This window comes from Tursiops truncatus, chromosome 4 (assembly GCF_011762595.2).
Source record: "Tursiops truncatus isolate mTurTru1 chromosome 4, mTurTru1.mat.Y, whole genome shotgun sequence".
NCBI classification, from domain to species: Eukaryota; Metazoa; Chordata; class Mammalia; order Artiodactyla; family Delphinidae; genus Tursiops; species Tursiops truncatus.
Window position 1 is genome coordinate 24919111 of NC_047037.1, and position 18431 is coordinate 24937541.

General features: G+C 36.0%; 1 protein-coding gene across 5 annotated transcripts in view; it reads left to right on the top strand.

The window, feature by feature from the left end:
• Positions 1-18431, top strand: part of ATR (ATR checkpoint kinase) — a 103270-nt gene that overhangs the window by 63101 nt on the left and 21738 nt on the right. For all 5 annotated transcript variants that reach the window (XM_019934300.3, XM_073803735.1, XM_019934297.3 and 2 more), the window contains 6 exons: positions 1324-1415; positions 1652-1829; positions 3015-3194; positions 3637-3796; positions 6004-6183; positions 10458-10600. In XM_019934300.3, the coding sequence (XP_019789859.1) occupies positions 1324-1415; positions 1652-1829; positions 3015-3194; positions 3637-3796; positions 6004-6183; positions 10458-10600 (933 nt within the window). The remainder of the gene's footprint in view (positions 1-1323; positions 1416-1651; positions 1830-3014; positions 3195-3636; positions 3797-6003; positions 6184-10457; positions 10601-18431) is intronic.

The following is an 18431-nucleotide window of genomic DNA, read 5'->3' on the forward strand; positions in this document are numbered from 1 at the left end:
ATCCCTGTGCCTCTACTCAGATTTGTATCCTAAAATTTTGATACTTTGGCATCGAGTGATAAGCTAGTGAAGTTATTCAAAGTTGGACTTTTGAAAATTATATTTCTATTGTATTTCTTTTAGCTTTGTTCTAAATTGTTCTTGGTGGTACTTAGACATTAGAGAATATTCGATATTTATGCTACTACTTTAGTTTTTTTTAATAAAAATTAATTGACTCATTTGTTATGTTTTCTTTATGTGTTTTTACTACAGAAAGAACAAGGAGGGCTTTTAAGGGCATTGATCCCAGCCTCCCTGAGTCTGTTACCTTATTTATAGTATGTGTACCTTTGTTATTATTAGGTAATTAAATAGAAAAATGTACCTAGCTGAGGGTCTAGTATATAGCAGGTATTCAAATGATGTGATTTAATAAAGAAGAAACATGGGGAAGTATAGCTTCTTCTATACAGTCATGATCTAAACATCACTAGCCATCTTAGTGTCACATAAGTAGGATACTTAGAAAAAATAATTACCTATATAAGGCTGCTTTTAAAAACCCCAATTTTAAAGTAACTGAAAATAATTTAAGAATAGTTATGTATTTTAGGTAGCTAATTTTGTATCCTTTGTCATACTATTGACACATAATTTGTAACATTGTTATGCCTTTATTATTGAGTGTCCTATGTACCCCAGTACTCAACCTACCCCACCAGCTTCTATGTTTTTTGTCTTAAATTTAATTCAAAATACCAAGTTATTAGAATTGCTTACCTCTGAATGCATGTATGTTCAGTTGGCTCTTTTTTCTCCCTGCTCTTTGTTCAAGTTAAGCATGCAACTCATTTTACAACTGCTCTTTGTAATTATCCAGGCCACCAGCTTCTATGTTTTTTGTCTTAAATTTAATTCAAAATACCAAGTTATTAGAGTTGCTTACCTCTGAATGCATGTATGTTCAGTTGGCTCTTTTTTCTCCCTGCTCTTTGTTCAAGTTAAGCATGCAACTCATTTTACAACTGCTCTTTGTAATTATCCAGGCATTAATTCTGCTCTAATATATGACAAATTTGTCCCAAAAAATGGCATTTTTAAATGGCTGTATCAGAAGCAATTATTGAAAAAAATGTTTTGGGGGACTGGAAACATTAAAATTTGGGGGATTGTTTTGGATAGAGATAATTATTTTGTACCTACATACAAAATACAATACCATACAAATACAATGAATAGAGCAACAAATAACTACAATAAATAGAGTATCTAAACCAATGAAAAAAATCTCTAAATGCCACTTTAAATAAATGTTTAAGTGATACGTATTTCTTTTAACAGGTCTGAATGGACAGATGAATTAAACACATACAGAGTGGAAGCAGCTTGGAAATTGTCACAGTGGGATTTGGTAGAAAACTATTTGGCAGCAGGTAAAATTACTTCTTAAAATATAAGCAGTTTTAATATGCCATAAATATTTAGACTTAAGTAGCTAAGCAACATTCGTAATTAATCTCTCAGCTTGTTTTATGATTGCCTTGTTTAAGTTCAAAGTGGAATGAAACTATTTGTTCCGGATTTCTGTTGACCATTTTATCAAATGAAATAAAGCTTGTTCTGGAATCCAGCTATCATGGCATGCCTTGACTCTTCATTTGTTTTTCAGATGGGAAATCTACAACATGGAGTGTCAGACTGGGACAGTTATTATTATCAGCTAAAAAAAAAGATATCACAGCTTTTTATGACACATTGAAACTAGTGAGAGCAGAACAAATTGTGCCTCTTTCAGCTGCAAGCTTTGAAAGAGGCTCTTACCAACGAGGATATGAATATATTGTGAGGTATTTTGAGGTTTCCATTTTTATATTCCTGGTCTGTAGGTGTCATATGACAGGCTTGGAATTTTGTGCTCGCTAAATAAGTGATAGTGTGTTTGGTGTTACGCAGAGCTCACAAAATGGCTCTTTTCATTTTTTTACCTCACAATCACCCTATCTATAGTTTTTTAAAAATGTCCTAACATACATCCTTTTAATTAGAAAGGCAAATATGAGACTTCTAAAAAATAGCAAAAATATCTTACATTTGTCTTGTTGTGATGTCATAGTTTATTTTCTATATAACCTAAATAACTAGACGTCTACTCTGCCTGGCACATTGGTGCTCAGTACTTGTTGGTTCCCTTTCCTTTTTCTCTTTGAGAAATGCAGTTGACATTTCCCACTCCCCCCTCAAATGTAGGTACTACATTACTCACAAGTAATATTAATATTACTCACAAGTAATATTAATTTTTAGAGGTAAGGAAGAAAATGATGGAAAACATTTTAGGTCTGTTAATTTACCTGAAGAAAAGAATAAAACATATGCTGTAATTGAACAACAGTAAATTAAAAAGAAAAATACGCTATTTTTTAAATTATATTTTGTGTCAGCCCCTTTGGTAACAGCTTAATGAAACCAGAGATTGGACCACTGGGATTAATTCAATTATGTAGCTACTCAACTGCATGCTTGAACACTGGGTTATAGACATGGGAAAAAGTTAATTTGAATGTATCACAAATGTTTCCATCAGCCTTAGGAAAAAAAAAATTAAAATTGCATTCATTTCACAATTTTTTACTGGCATCTACTATGCCAGGTCCTCTTACAATAGCACCAGCAATATATACAAATATTTACATTGATTTATATTTTCTTTTATCTTTATACAGGTGGTAAAGTCTGGCTTTCATACATTTGAATTTAGTTTTATATACCCTTCTCCAATTTAATTAGAGGGGTCTAGGGATCATAGCAAAGCACTAACTATTCAAATCAACATAAATTAGTGTTTATACCCAATTTGAAAAGTTTTAAATGTTACTGTTTATATACCAAGAATATATATATTGGTTAAAGTTTTTCCAAAGAAAACTGCACATTTCATATTCTTTATGGTTAATTTAAAGTACATGCTTTATATGTCAGATTAATATGGCTGACTATTATAACATATTAACATAGGCTCTATGTGTCTTCAGATTGCACATGTTGTGTGAGTTGGAGCATAGCGTCAAACCACTTTTTCACCAGTCTCCAGGTGACAGTACTCAAGAAGATTCACTAAATTGGGTGGCTCGACTAGAAATGACCCAGAATTCCTACAGAGCAAAGGAGCCCATACTGGCTCTCCGGAGAGCTTTATTAAGCCTCAACAAAAGGTTTTACACACTTTTTTTTTGCATGTCAGTTATTGTGAATTCAGTATTATATTTGCATATTACTTGGGAGTATTTATCTTTCCTAATTTTCTCTCTGAATCTGTATTTTTCTATTGTCAGTTGTCAAGTCTACACTATATAGTTAAAATGAGCCTAGAACTTAAAAATTACTTTTATGTGCAATATATCATTTTTTTAATGTTGAAAACGTATCTGGGGGAGGTACAGATATAAGTCAATAGTAAGGTCTTCATAGGCTTGTAATTGATAACAATGGAGAACTCTAAGAAAATTAAAATTAGTTTTTTAACAAATAAATATTCTTTGATTCCTTTGAAAAGATATATTGAGAAGGTTCCATGTTAGGAAGAGATATTTTAATTAAGCTGTTGAATATACTTAAAAATGCTCTTTCCCCCCCCATTTTGTCACATTCCTTTAGACCAGATTACAAAGACATGGTTGGAGAATGCTGGCTACAGAGTGCCAGAGTAGCTCGAAAGGCTGGTCACCACCAGACAGCCTACAATGCTCTCCTTAATGCTGGAGAATCACGACTTGCTGAACTGTATGTGGAAAGGGCAAAGTGGCTGTGGTCCAAGGTAATGGCCAAGGGGACGTCATTGTACGTACTTCCATCATAGGTACTTCCTACAAAGGCATGACAGAGATTAGATCCCTAATCTAAATTCAGAACCTTCTATTTCTGTCACCTTTCTGCATCATTTATCTACTATCATCTGGAAGAAACTTCCTTCTATCCTGAAGTCCCCAAATATTTTCCCATTTCAAGACTGAAAGTGCAGTTCTCTCTGTTTTCATCTGTCTTCCATTTTTTTCTTGAGGGAAATGACCAATTTTTACTTTGTTTTTACCATATATATATGTGTGTGTATATATATGTGTGTGTGTGTGTATATATATATATATATATATTACATATTACATTACATCCTACATATTACATATTACATATTACATCCTTATTACATTCTTGGCAGATAATTAGTTTTGTGTAGACTTGCCACTGTTGCTGTAAAGATCCACTTCTAATCTAGCCTGTCAGAAAGGGCTTAGCTTCAGAACAAACGTCCTCAGCAATCCTCAGATTAAAGCTACAGTTATAAGAAGGGGGCTTTAAAATATACAAACTCCTTGAAAAGCTCATGCCGCAGATTTAAAGGACTCTTACTTTCATGTCTCCTCATGCTTGCCACCAGTCTAGAATTAGTAGTAGGCATAGCATGTTCTGAAATTGACGGTTAGCAACTATAGTTGGTGCCATCTGTGATTAAACCAACTTTTATGGTGGCTAAGAAAGGACAGGGGAGGAGATGTTTCCTGGATGGGAGATGAAAGTAATAATTCAGCCTGCATTAGTCAGGTCATTTTCAGAACTAGTGCTAGAACATGTATGTATTGTAATACCTTAAATTCAGTATGCTCAAAATGCAATTCATCATGTAAAATTCACTGCCTGTTTCTCCTCCCATATTCCTTATTTTTCTGAGTAGGACTCTGTCACATCCTCTCATTTATGACAGTAATCTGGGCATCATCTTGGACTTCTTCCTCTCCCTCACTTTCCACATCAAGTTGGAGACTAAACTGACCTTAGAAATATCTTTTGAATCCTCTCCCTCTTATTTATCTTTGCTGCTTTCCTTCATGCCCTTAGCATTTACACCCTCTGGCAATATTAAGTTTTTTTTGAGGTCTCACCATTTCTTGGTGTTCATTACTGCAGTCTGTCATCTTTCTAAAATGTACACTGAATCATGTCACTCCCCCAGTTAAAATCCTTCAAAGTATTCTTCATGGCTTTAGGATTAAGTCAGAACTTTAGAAAGTACACAAGGCCCTTTCTCATCGAGTCTCAGCCTACCTCTTCAGGTTCAGTTGTCACAAACCCTTTAGTATTCACAAACCCTTTAGTCTTCACAAACCCTTTATCTCACAAACCCTTTAATCTTCAGCTAAAACCAGACTACTTGCCTTTTTCTCAACTAAAATTGAGACACTCTTCTACCAAGAGTGTCCTTCACTGAATTCTTTGCCAGGAAAATTTCTACTCATTTTTTAAGACCTAATTTAGATTTTCCTCATGTGATTACTTTGCCTGACCACTGCTCAACTCCATTTTCCTATATCTTCAGGTAGATTTAGCAGACTGTCTTCTCTTTCCTACATAATATGCATGTATATTCTTCTGTTAATAACACTTAGCACATTGTGTTGTTGTTTTATAGTTTATTCCCTCACTTGACTATGAACTTTTTTTTTTTTTTTCGGTACGCGGGCCTCTCACTGTTGTGGCCTCTCCCATTGCGGAGCACAGGCTCCGGACGCACAGGCTCAGCGGCCATGGCTCACGGGCCCAGCCGCTCTGCGGCATGTGGGATCCTCCTGGACCGGGGCACGAACCTGCGTCCACTGCATCGGCAGATGGACTCTAACCACTGCGCCACCAGGGAAGCCCATACTGTGAACTTTTTTAAGCTAGAGATTTTGACATATTTATGTTTGTTTGTCCCTAATCATCTACATATATCTTCAGTTCCCTGCACTTTGACTGACTGTAAAAAACAAGTGAATGAATGAATACAGGAGTTCTATATGAAATGAAGCAATGATTCCTGTTTAGGATTTTACTTTCATAGGAGGAAAATGAGAGATGAACATGAAATTACGAATAGATTTATACATAAAATACCTTATGAACTTTAAATTCTAACAGTTTTATTTGCTTTTCAGAAAATGGAAATATGTTCTTAAATTAAAAGGCTTGTTGTTGCCTTTTTTCTTTCAGGGTGATGTTCACCAGGCACTAATTGTTCTTCAGAAGGGTGTTGAGTTATGTTTTCCTGAAAATAAAACCCCAACTGAAAGTAAGAACATGTTAATCCATGGACGAGCTATGCTACTAGTGGGCCGTTTTATGGAAGAAACAGCTAACTTTGAAAGCAATGCAGTTATGAAAAAATATAAGGTAAGTGAATGTATAATGCAATTTCAGTTAGAAACTCACTTTTTTTGTTGTTTTTGAGAATAGATAAAATTACTTTAAGGTCCATATGGGAAGAGCACATGTATAAAAATAGCCAGGAAGCTTTTTTGGCTTTTTAGTGAATATATAACATAAGTATAGTTGGAGGAATTATCACAAAATAAATATAGTCATGAAACCGCCATCCATATCAAGAAGTAGAATGTTCTTAATGCTCTAGAACTCACCCTTTCATCCTCCTTCCCAAAGTTAACCACAGTCTGGCCTGAAAATTTTTGAACAAACACAGTATATACCTTCCTTACTACGTATTAAGCCTTACATAGATGGTGTTAGAAAAGAGATACTTCTCAGTAACCCATGGGGTCAAAGAAAAAATTGCAATGGAAATTGAAAAATACTTTGAACTGAATGATAATAAAAATATGACATGGCAAAACTTGGATTCAGCTAAAGCCATTCTTACAGGGAATTTGAAATATTACTTACATGTGTTAGAAGAAAATAAAGGCTCAAAATTAATAAGCTAAGAATCCATCTCAAGAAGTTAGAAAAGGAACTGAAAAAAAATTAGAAACATGGAATATAGAAGATACAAAATAATAAAATAAGAGTGGATGGCTAGAATTGTGAAGCAGACTAACCTGGAAAAAGGAGTTAGACAAAAAGTTCTAGATCTGCATTAGAATCACCACTGAGTCTTTGACTGAATACCACGATACACATGCATAACTCAAAACTCTATGAGGCCCAGCTGGAAACAGCTGCTAAGGAAAGAACAATCATGGGGGAACTATAAGAAGAACAATTTCCAGAAGGCAAATAGGCCCACTGATAGAAATCAACAATGTCAGTCTTTTGGATTATAGAGCAGAAAAGAGTGGAGTGACAGGAGTGACAAGTATATTTTAGAGGGGCAAACTGAGGATAACCAGGATGTGTTTCAAGACTTATTATAAAGGTATAGAAATTAAGATGATGTTGTGTTCATGTAAGGCTAGGCAAATAACCAATAGAACAGAAGAGAGAACCCAGAAACAGATTCTAGGTGGTATTGTAGAGTTGAGAGAATGATCTTTTCCGTAAACATTGTTGTGTTATTTGGATAGCTTATGGGAGGAGAAATCAAACTTGATCCCTTCTTTACAACATAAACAAAAATAAACTTCAGGTAGATTGTAGATCTAAATGTGAAAGGCAAAATAATAAAGGTCCCAAAATAGAATATAGGAGAGTATCTTCAAACCTAGAGGTAGCTCAGGACATCTTAAACAGATCAAAAACAATAACTATAAAAGAAACGATTAATAAATTTGACTAACTTAAAATTATGAATTTCTGTTCATCAAAAGATACCATTGAGAATGTAAAGGCAAGAAGGACGGGAGGTGGGTAGGGGGGAATAGATGAAGAGGATTAAGAGGTATAAACTTTCAATTATTTAATAAATAAGTCATGGAGACATACAGCATAAAGAATATGGTCAATAATATTGTAATAACTTAGTATGAGGACAGGTGGTTACTAGACTTATCATGGTGATCATTTTATAGTGTATGCAAATGTCAAATCATTATGTAGTACACCTGAAACTAACATGATATTGTACATCAGCTTTTATTTTTTACTTAAAAAATAAAAATATATATTTATTAATAAATATTTTTTAAAAGAATGTAAAGGTAAGCAATAGATTACAAGATATTTGCAATACATAAATGGTGAGGCTTATATCCAGAATATAATAAGAACTCTTAAAAGTCAATAAGAAAAATACAGACAACTCAATTTTAAAATTGAATAGAAGACTTAACAGAAGGATATATATAAATGACCCCAAAAAAGAAAATATCTTCACTGTAGTAGACAGGAATAGATGCAAATTTAAAAAGTATTATGATGAAACTAATACAGTATTATAAATCAACTGCCATTCAGTTTAAAGAAAAGTATTATGAGCTAACACTATATACCTACAAGAATGGTTAAAATTTAAAAGATTGATATTTTCAAGTGTTAGCAAGGCTATAGAGCATTTAGACGCTCATACAGTGCTGCTGGAAGTATACGTTATTACAATCATTTTGGAAAACAGTTTGGTGTTTTCTCCTAAAGGTGATAATACTGTGACAGCCACTTTATCAATGCTGAACACGTCTCCATGGAACATGTACAAAAATGTTTATACCAACGTTATTTGTAGATTTTAAACTGGAAGTAGAAATGTCAATCAATTATAGAATGGATAAACGAATTATAACATATCCCTATAATGGAATACTGTATGTATACCAATGAAAACCAACAAACCAAAGTTACATCCAACAACTTGAATGGTTCTCCCAAACTTAATGTTGAAGGAAAAAAGTCATATGAAAAAATCATACATGTAGTATGATTCCATTTATATAAAGTTCAGAAATGAGCAAAACAAAATTCTTGTATCAGAAATGGAGATAGTGGTTGTTTTTAGTCCATATGCACTGCTATAACAAACATACCATATACTGGGTGGCTTAAGCAACATTTATTTCAAACAGTTCTGGAGGCTGAGAAGTCCAGAATTAAGGTGCTAGCAGATTCAGTCTGGTGAGGCCCTGCTTAAGTAGACAGCCATCTTCTCCTTATGACCTCACATGGCAGAAGTGGCAAGGGAGGGCCCTGGGGCCTCTTTTATAAGGGCACTAATCTTATTCATGAGGATTCCACACTTATGACCTAATCACCTCCCAAAGGCCCCACCTCCACATACCATCACATTGGGGATTAAGCTTCAACATATGAATTGGGTGAGGGGGGAGGGGGGACAACATACAAATATTTAATCTGTAGTAGTGGTTATTTGGGAGGAGAACAAAGGGAGTAGTGTTTGGGAGGGCGAAGGGGGAGGCTCGTGTTTCTGGAGTTCTTATATAAGTGTGATCACTTTGTGATAATTGAGCAAGCTTTGCATATAAGATTTGTCTTTCTGTATGTAGATTTTATTTTCTAAAATAAAATTTTAACTTAAACCAGGAAGGAAGGAGAGAGGGAGGGAGGAAGAAAGCAAAGGAAGGGAGATAGAAAGATGATGAAACCAGATTGAAAATATCTTTTTAGAAGCAATCTTAATTAGCATTTTCCTTCATTCCGTTTGCTTTTCTCCTTTGACTAGATGGGAAAAGCACACTGGGAGCCTCGTCCCTGTGGCCCGTTTTAGGCACATGAATCCAGCATCTGTTCCATATATCTAATCATGTCATTCTGTCCTCTATCCACAAGCAGGTTTGTATCTGTAAGGTTTTAGGATTAGATTTGGAGGAAACTTACGATCTCATTTTAAGGTTCCTGGTCTAAACTGTGTTCTCAAATTTGCTTGAATTAAGAGTCGAGCTTTATTTAAAAATTTTTTTTTTACTCAGCTGTTCTATGTATTTTCCATCACATTTCAAGTAATATAGTTAAAAATTAATAAACCACACACAATATACAAATATAAGGGAAAGGGAGAGGAAATGACAAAGGCGACTGAGTAGGAGTGGCCAGAAAGGTAGGAGAAAACTTGGAACATTGTGGCCTCACAAAAGCAAAAGGAAGAAAGTGATTCAAAGAAGAAATGGCATGGACAACAGAAACATGCTGAAGAGAGGTTACTCACGTGAGATCAGAATTGGAAAGTATGTCTGTTTAAGTTGCTACTTTAGTGGAGTGGTGTCTACTGAACCAAAAAGAAATAGTTTGAGGAATGACAGTGAGTTGGAGAATTCTTTTCAAAAGCCTGATTATGAAGGAGTTGAGAGAGAGGGCAATAACTTGTAGATCTTAGAGAAAAATGATATGTGATTTCTTTTTTAAACCATATTTGAATGCCTTTAAAGTCCTGTCCTCTTCAGAGATTTGGTATTCTTCTTTCTCTGAGGTTTTTTTTTAAAACAATAAAAATATACCTGTACACACATACATGAAATACCTTAATCCATCTGAAAATTATTTTGATGTATCATATAAAGTGGCAATGTAAGTGGAGTGTTTTTCCCTATATAGCAAATTAGCATGACATGTTGATCAGCGGGCAACCCACCAGAACCCACCAGCTATCCTGAGAAAACCTTTGTAAGAAAGTAGCTATTCCTTATTTACACCAGTCAGTCTGCCTTTGACTTTGCTCTGCCTAGATGTCGGTCTCATACTTTTGATCCCTAATTATCTATTTATACTTTACTTCCCAACATAGTGGGGGGTTTTATTAAGTGGATATTCTCTGTTATCTTTTACAGGATGTGACCTTGTTCCTGCCAGAGTGGGAGGATGGGCATTTCTACCTTGCCAAGTACTATGACAAATTGATGCCCATGGTCACAGACAACAAAATGGAAAAGCAGGGTGATCTCATTCGGTATATAGTCCTTCACTTTGGAAGGTGAGAGTGAGAACTGCATGTTTGCTGATTAAATATATCAAGGTGACTCTGTTGATGTTGAACTATTATCACAGATCTTAGCATATGTAGGATGTTTTCTGCTTTATGATTATCACCTTAGATAAGATATAAATTTTTTCTTTGTACAATTTTTTCCTTCCCTTTAAATAACAACTATTTTAATGGAATAAGTAATATATGCATGTTTTTTTAAAATTCAGTAGTACCAAGAATATACAATGAAAATTAAGTGTCCTTCCCATTCTGGACCCTCATCCTCTGAGTCCCCTTCCCTAGAATTCCAGAAGGCCCTAAATCTAGTACATTTAATGGTTTTATTTAATTGCCTGTGGAATGTTTCCTTCCAGCCCATTCTCTAAGAAGTAGTATATATAAAAATGGTTTTGACATTAGACTTGTAGAAAGAGCTTATCGCTTAAACTAGGTAACAGGTGAAATGTAACTTAATTTCGTATATTAGTGTATTATAGTCAAATAGTGTATTGTCTCATGCCTACTGTTTATATTATCACAAATTATTAATTCCTAAGAAGTAATAATAACGTTCCACTCATTTTCTTGTCATACTCGTGGACCATTGCTTTCCTGATGAATAACTTACTTCATACTAATAAATTTATTTAAAGTTGCCTATTATCAGGTATTTTGACTTCTCAGTTCAATATTTTCAGGAATCAAAGCAATGTATTTTTGTTCATCAGCAGTGTTAGGATTGCAAGATTTGGCCAAGCCTTTCTTCCCAAAATGGAATTCAATTTTTGTTTGCTTGTTTGTTTTTTTGTTGTTTGTTTGTTGGCCATGCCATATGGCTTGTGGGATCTCAATTCCCCAACCAGGGATTGAACCTGGGCCACGGCAGTGAAAGTCCGGAATCCTAACCTGTAGGCCACCAGGGAACTCCCTGGAATTCAAGTTTTATAAAATCCAAACCTAATTTAATTTTTTATTGATTATTAATGACTTGTTATTGAGGAAGAATTCCTGGCATATTGGCATTTTGAAATGGAAGCATAAGCAGAGGACAGTTATTAAATTCATTTTTCTTTTCTAAAATGAATAATACCTCTCATTTGCTCTTTAGTCTTGACATATATCATATGCATTGGTATACAGAATTTATTTAATACATTTCTTCTAAAACGAGTTATTTGGAGTCCTTGATATGCATAAAACTATTAGGTATAGTGTGAGATTTTTAAAAGTACAGTTTAAGAAAGTAAGACTATTTTAGAATATATTTTATCCATAGTAGTTAAAATAAAACATATGGATGCTTAAAGGAGTAAATAAGCTCAGCTATCGATGCTTTTCCTCTGAGTCATTGAATTACTGTGTTATTGCTAATTAAGCATTAGTGTTTGCCCTCAAGGAGCTACAGTCCAATTGGGTAGAGAAACCTTAGCACACAAAATATTTAAATAATGGTACATAGTAGAATGTGATCAAATATCAAAATAAGTGGTACAAATATTAGAAATATCTTTTTGATACTAGCAAGATACCAAAAATGAACCAAACAAGTCCAGGAGTCATGGATTTGGGGCAAATCTGAAGTCAAAACTCAAACCACTGGCTTCATGATATCAAAAGTATCTCTTTGCACTGCATTGCCAGAGAAGTTTGGTAGGCCTTGTGAAGAAGGTAGGATTTAAAAGGTAATTAAATTCAAGAAAGAGAGGACATTACAGGCATATCTCATTTTATTGAGCTTCACAGATACTGTGTTTTTTACAAATTGAAGTTTTGTGGCAACCCTGTGTTGAACAAGTCTGTCAGTTCCATTTTTCCAACAGCATTTATTCACTTCAGGTCTCTGTATACTCACATTTTGGTAATTCTTGCAATATTTCAAACTTTTTCATTATTATTGTGTTTGTTATGGTGATCTGTGGTCAGTGATCTTTGATGTTAACTATTGTAATTGTTCTGGGGCACCATGAACTGCACCCATACAAGACAGCGAACTTATTCCATAAATGCTGTGTGTGTTCTGACTGCTCCACCAACTGGCCATTCCACCATCTCTTTTCTTCTCCTTGGGCCTCCCTATTCCCTGAGACAACAACATTGAAGTTAAGCCAATCAATAACCCTACAATGGTCTCTAAGTGTTCACAGGAAGTGTTGAAAGGAAGAGTCACACATCTCTCACTTTAAATCAGAAGCTAGAGATGATTAAGCTTAGTGAGGAAGCCATGTCAAAAGCTGAGACAGGCAAAAAGCTAGGCCTCTTGTGCCAAAGAGTTAGCCAAGTTGTGAATGCAAAGGAAAAGTTCTTGAAGGAAATTAAAAGTGCTACTCCAGGGCTTCCCTGGTGGCGCAGTGGTTGAGAGTCTGCCTGCCGATGCAGGGGACGCGGGTTCGTGCCCCGGTCCAGGAGGATCCCACATGCCGCGGAGCAGCTGGGCCCGTGAGCCATGGCCACTGAGCCTGCGCATCCAGAGCCTGTGCTCCGCAACGGGAGAGACCACAGCAGCGAGAGGCCCGCGTACCAAAAAAAAAAAAAAAAAAAAAAAAAAAAAAAAAGTGCTACTCCAGTTAACACATGAATAATAACAAAGTGAAACAGCTTTATTGCTGATATGGAGAAAATTTTAGTAGTGTACAGAGATCAAATTGGACACCATATTTCCAAAGCCTAATCCAGAGCAAGGCCCTAACTTGCCTCAATTCTAAGAAGGCTGAAAGAGGTGAGAAAGCTGCAGAAAAAAAGTCTGAAGCTAGCAGACATTGGTTCATGAGGTTTAGGGAAAGAAACCGTCTCCATAACAGAAAAGTGCAAGGTGAAGCAACAAATGCTGATGTAGAAGCTGCAGCACATTATCCAGAAGATCTAGCTAAGATCATTAATGGTGGCTACACTAAACAACAGAATTTCGATGTAGACAAAACAGCCTTATATTGGAAGAAGATGCCATCTTTCATAGCTAGAGGAGAAGTCAATGCCTGGCTTCAAAGCTTCAAAGGACAGGCTGACTCTTATTAGGGCCAAATGCAGCTAGTGACTTACTACTCTGAAAATCCTAGAGCCCTAAGATTTATGCTAAGTCTATTTTGCCCGTGCTCTGTAAATGGAACCACAAAGCCTGGATGACACCACATCTGTTTACAACATGTTTTACTACATATTTTAAGCCCACGGTTGAGACCTACTGCTCAGAAACAAAGATTCCTTTCAAAATGTCAGTGCTCATTGACAATGCACTTGGTCACCCAAGAACTCTGATAGAGATGTATAGTGAGATTAATGTTGTTTTCATGCCTGCTAACACAGCATCCATTCTGCAGCCCATGAATCAAGGAGCAATTTCAACTTTCAAGTTTTATTGTTTAAGAAATACATTTTGTGATTGGAGTGATGTCAGCATTATGGCAGAGTGAAAAGCTACCTTTGTCTCACCCCATCAATCTACAACCAGTAAAACATCCACAGTACAACAAGGGTACTTCCGCTCAACACACCAGCACACCGGAGAATCCACACATTGGTACATCTAAAGGTGGGTGTACTGAAACACATAGAGAAGTTGAAAGCAAGGGAACAGCAGGTGGTGCCTGCAAAACCCAGCCGTCCAGCCACAGCAACTGAGTCTGCAGCCCCAGAGAACCCAACAGTGGCAGAGGAGGGAGGTACACATGATTCTAGCCTCCTGGCCCCAGCAGCTCCTGTGGCCATGGGTAACTGGGGAACAGTGGCAGTGGGGCCTGAGACCCTGTCCCTCCAGCCACTGAGGCGCCAACAACTCCAGGTCCACTGTGGCAGAGCCCCACGAACCTTACAATACCAGACACAGCAGAGACGCCCATGCAACCTCAGCTCACCTCCCAACTCTCCTCATTCCCCTCGCCCCATGGCAGTGGAGCCTGCAATTCATGGGATCCTAGATGAGATGGCAGAGCCTACCATCTAGATGCACCAAGCAGCAACACCAGTGACAGTGGGAGAAGGAGCTACCATCGACTCCAGAGGCACAAGGTGCGATAATGAGGGCAGGGAGTCACACCTCTAACAGAGGAGGTGGAAGGTGGAAAGGGCCGACTCAAATAGAGCCAGAGGCGCCTCAGGTAAAAGAAACCAAAAACCTATGCTATAGTGCCACCTACTGGAAAACAAAAGAAAGGCCTCTAATCTCAAACCTGCCCCTACTTCAGATGTACTGGCAGAGGAACAACTCATCTAGCACCATGAATAACCACAGTGACAGTACCACAAAAAGCAAATGATGATTTTCCAGGAACCAGACTTAAAGATGCAGAATATTGCAATTTGATAGAGAATTCAATATAGCTGTCATGAAGAAACCCAGTGAGCTGCAAGAAAACTTAGAAAAACAGTTCAGTGAGCTCAGGAATAAAATTAATGAACAGAAGGAGTACTTAACTAAGAGAGTGAAACTCTAAAAAAGAACCAAACAGAAATTCTCGAGTTGAAGACCTCAATAAATGAGATGAAGAGTACATTTAAAAGCATTGGAAATAGAGCAGACCATATGGAAGAGAGAATTAGCAAACTTGAAATGGTACAAGTAGGACAGGAAAGAGAAGATATTTTAAAAATGAGGAAATTCTAGAGAGCTATTCAACTCTTTTAGGAAGGGCAACATTAGGGTAATAAGTATACCCGAAGAGAAGAGAGAGAGAAGGGAGCAAAGCATTTATTTAAATAATAGCTGAGAACTTCCCAAACCTGGAGAAGAAACTGGGTATACAAGTTCATGAAGCTAAGAGAACACCTAATTACCTTCTCTAAGACAGATTGTATTAAAATTGTCAAAAGTCAATGACAAAGAAAGAATTTTAAAGGCAGCTAAGGAAAAAGGGATGGTAACCCACAAAGCTACCTCATTGGGCCATCAGATTTCTCAGCAGAAACTCTACAGACCAGGAGGAAGTGGAGTGACATTCTCAAAATACTGAAAGTCATCACTCAGGAATACTCTATCCAGCAAAGTTATCATTCAGATATGAAGGAGAAATAAAGACTTTCCCAGACAACCAAAAGCCAAGAGAGTTAATCAACATGAGACCTGCCTTACAAGAAATGTTGAAATGAGCTTTTCTACCAGAAACAAAATGGCAAAAAGTACACAAAACTTTGACTAAGGCGATAAGTAGACAGAATCAAAAGTTGCAAGTCTTTATCACAACAGGTTTTTAAACACTTTGTTATAGCGTAAAGGTTAAAGAGGGAAAATGTTGAAAAAATAAATATAGCTGCTTCAATTCAGTAACAAACTCACAACATAAAATGGGATAATTTGAGACAACAAAAATATAAAAGGGGAAGAGGAAAAGGATGGAACCTACATAGGTAAATGAAGGTAAGATCCTATCAGCAGAAAAAGGACTATTTTATCTATGAGAGATTTCATACAAACCCCATGGTAACCACAAAACATAAATATAGAGTAGAGACATGAAACATAAAAAAAGAGGAAACTACGAAAAACAGAAAACCTCCAAACCAAAATGGCAGACAGAAACACAAGGAAAAAACAAAACAAAACAAAACAGTGGATATATAGAGCAACCAGAAAACAAAAGCTAAACTGGCAGTGCTAAGTCCTCATCTGTCACCTAAAATGTAAACGGATTGAATTCACCAACCAAAAGACACAAAGTGGTTGGATGGGTTAAAAAAAACAAGACCCAACTATATGCTGCCTCCAGGAGCTCAGCTCTAAAGACAAACATAGGCTGAAAGTGAAGGAATTACCAAGAAAATGGAAATTAACAGCAACACAGTAATGGTAGGGGACTTTAACATCCCACTTGTGTCAGTGAATAGATCATCTGGAGAGAAATTCAAGGAAACAGCAGAACCAGATGGATTTGATAGATCTATACAGAACATTACATTCAAATGCAGCAGAATACATATTCTTCTCAAGTGTACGTGGAACTTTCTAAAGAACAAATCTCAATAAATTTAAAAAGATTGAAATCATATCAAGCATCTTTCCCAATCACAATGGTATGAAACTAGAAGTCAACTACAAGAAGAAAGGTAGAAAAATGACAAGTATATGGAGACTGAACAGCATGCTACTGAAGAGCTATTGGGTCAACAAAGAAATCAAAGAAGAAATTAAAAATTACCTGAAGACAAATGAAAATGAAAATATGACATACCAAAAAAATCTATGGGATGCAGCAAAAGCAGTACTAAGAGGGAACTTTATAGCAATACAGGCCTACCTCAAGAAACAAGAAAAATCTCAAACAATCTAACCTTACACCTAAAGGAAATAGAAAAAGAACAAACGATGCCCAAAGTCCATAGAAGGAAGGAAATAATAACAATCAGAGTGGAAATAAATGAAATAGAGACTAGAAAGACAGTAGATAAGATCAGTGAAAATAAGAGCTGGATCTCTAAAAAGATAAACAAAATTTACAAACCTTTATCTAGACTCACCAAGAAAAAAAGAGAGAAGGGTCTGATAAATAAAATCAGAAATAAAAGAGGAGAAATAACAACGGATACCACAGAAAAACAAAGGATTGTAAGAGAATATTATGAACAAATTGGACAACCTAGAAGAAATGGACAAATTCTTAGAACCATACACCCTTCCAAGACTGAATCATGAAGAAACAGAAGGACCAGACAGCTTCACAGTGCATTCTACCAAACATTCAAAGAAGATTTAATGCTCAAAGTCTGCCAAAAAATTGAAGAGGAAGGAACGCTTCCTAACTCATTTTATGAGGCCAACATCACCCTGATACCAAAACCAAACAAAGACAACACACAAAAAAGAAAATTATAGGCCAATATCTCTGATGAACATAGACACCAAAATCCTCAATAAAATATTAGCAAACCAGCTGCTACAATGCATTAAAAGGATCATACACCATGATCAGTGGGATTTATTCCAGGGATGTAAGGATGATTCAACATACACAAAGCAACCAACATGGTACACCACATTAACAAAATGAAGGATAAAAACCATATGATCATCTGAATAGATGTAGAAAAAGCGTTTGAGAAGATTCAATATCCATTTTTGATAAAAAGTGTCAATAAAGTGGGTATAGTAGAAACATACCACAAATTAGTAAAGGCCATGTATGTCAAACCCACAGCTAACATCATAGTCAACCATGAAAAACTGAAAGCTATCCCTTTAAAATCAGGAAAAAGACAAAGATGCCCCCTCTCACCACTCTTATTCAACATAGTATTGGAAGCCGTAGTCAGAGCAGATAGGCAAGAAAAAGAAAAAAAAGCCATCTAAATTGTAAAGGAAAAAGTAAAATTGTCACTACTTGTGGATGACATGATTTTTTATATAGAAAAGCCTGAAGAATACACGAAAAAACTATTAGAAATAATAAACAAATACAGTAAAGTTGCAGGATACAAAATCAGTATACAAAAATCTGTTGCATTTCTATTATACATGCTAGCAGTGAGCTAGCAGAAAGAGAAATTAATAAAACAATCCCATTTACAATTGCAGTAATAAGAATAAAATACATAGCAGTGAATTTAACCAAGGAGGTGAAAGACCTGTACACTGAAAACTATAAGACATTGCTGAAAGAAATTGAAAAAGACACAAATAAATGGAAAGATATTCCATGCTCATGGACTGGAAGAATTAACATTGTTAAAATGCCCATACCTAAAGCAACCTACAGATTCAGTGCAATTCCTATCAAAATCCCAAGGACATTTTTCACAGAAATACAACAAAAAATTCTAAAACTTACATGGAACCACAAAGGACCCCAAATAGGCAAAGCAAACCTAAGAAAAAAGAACAGGGGGCTTCCCTGGTGGCACAGTGGTTGAGAGT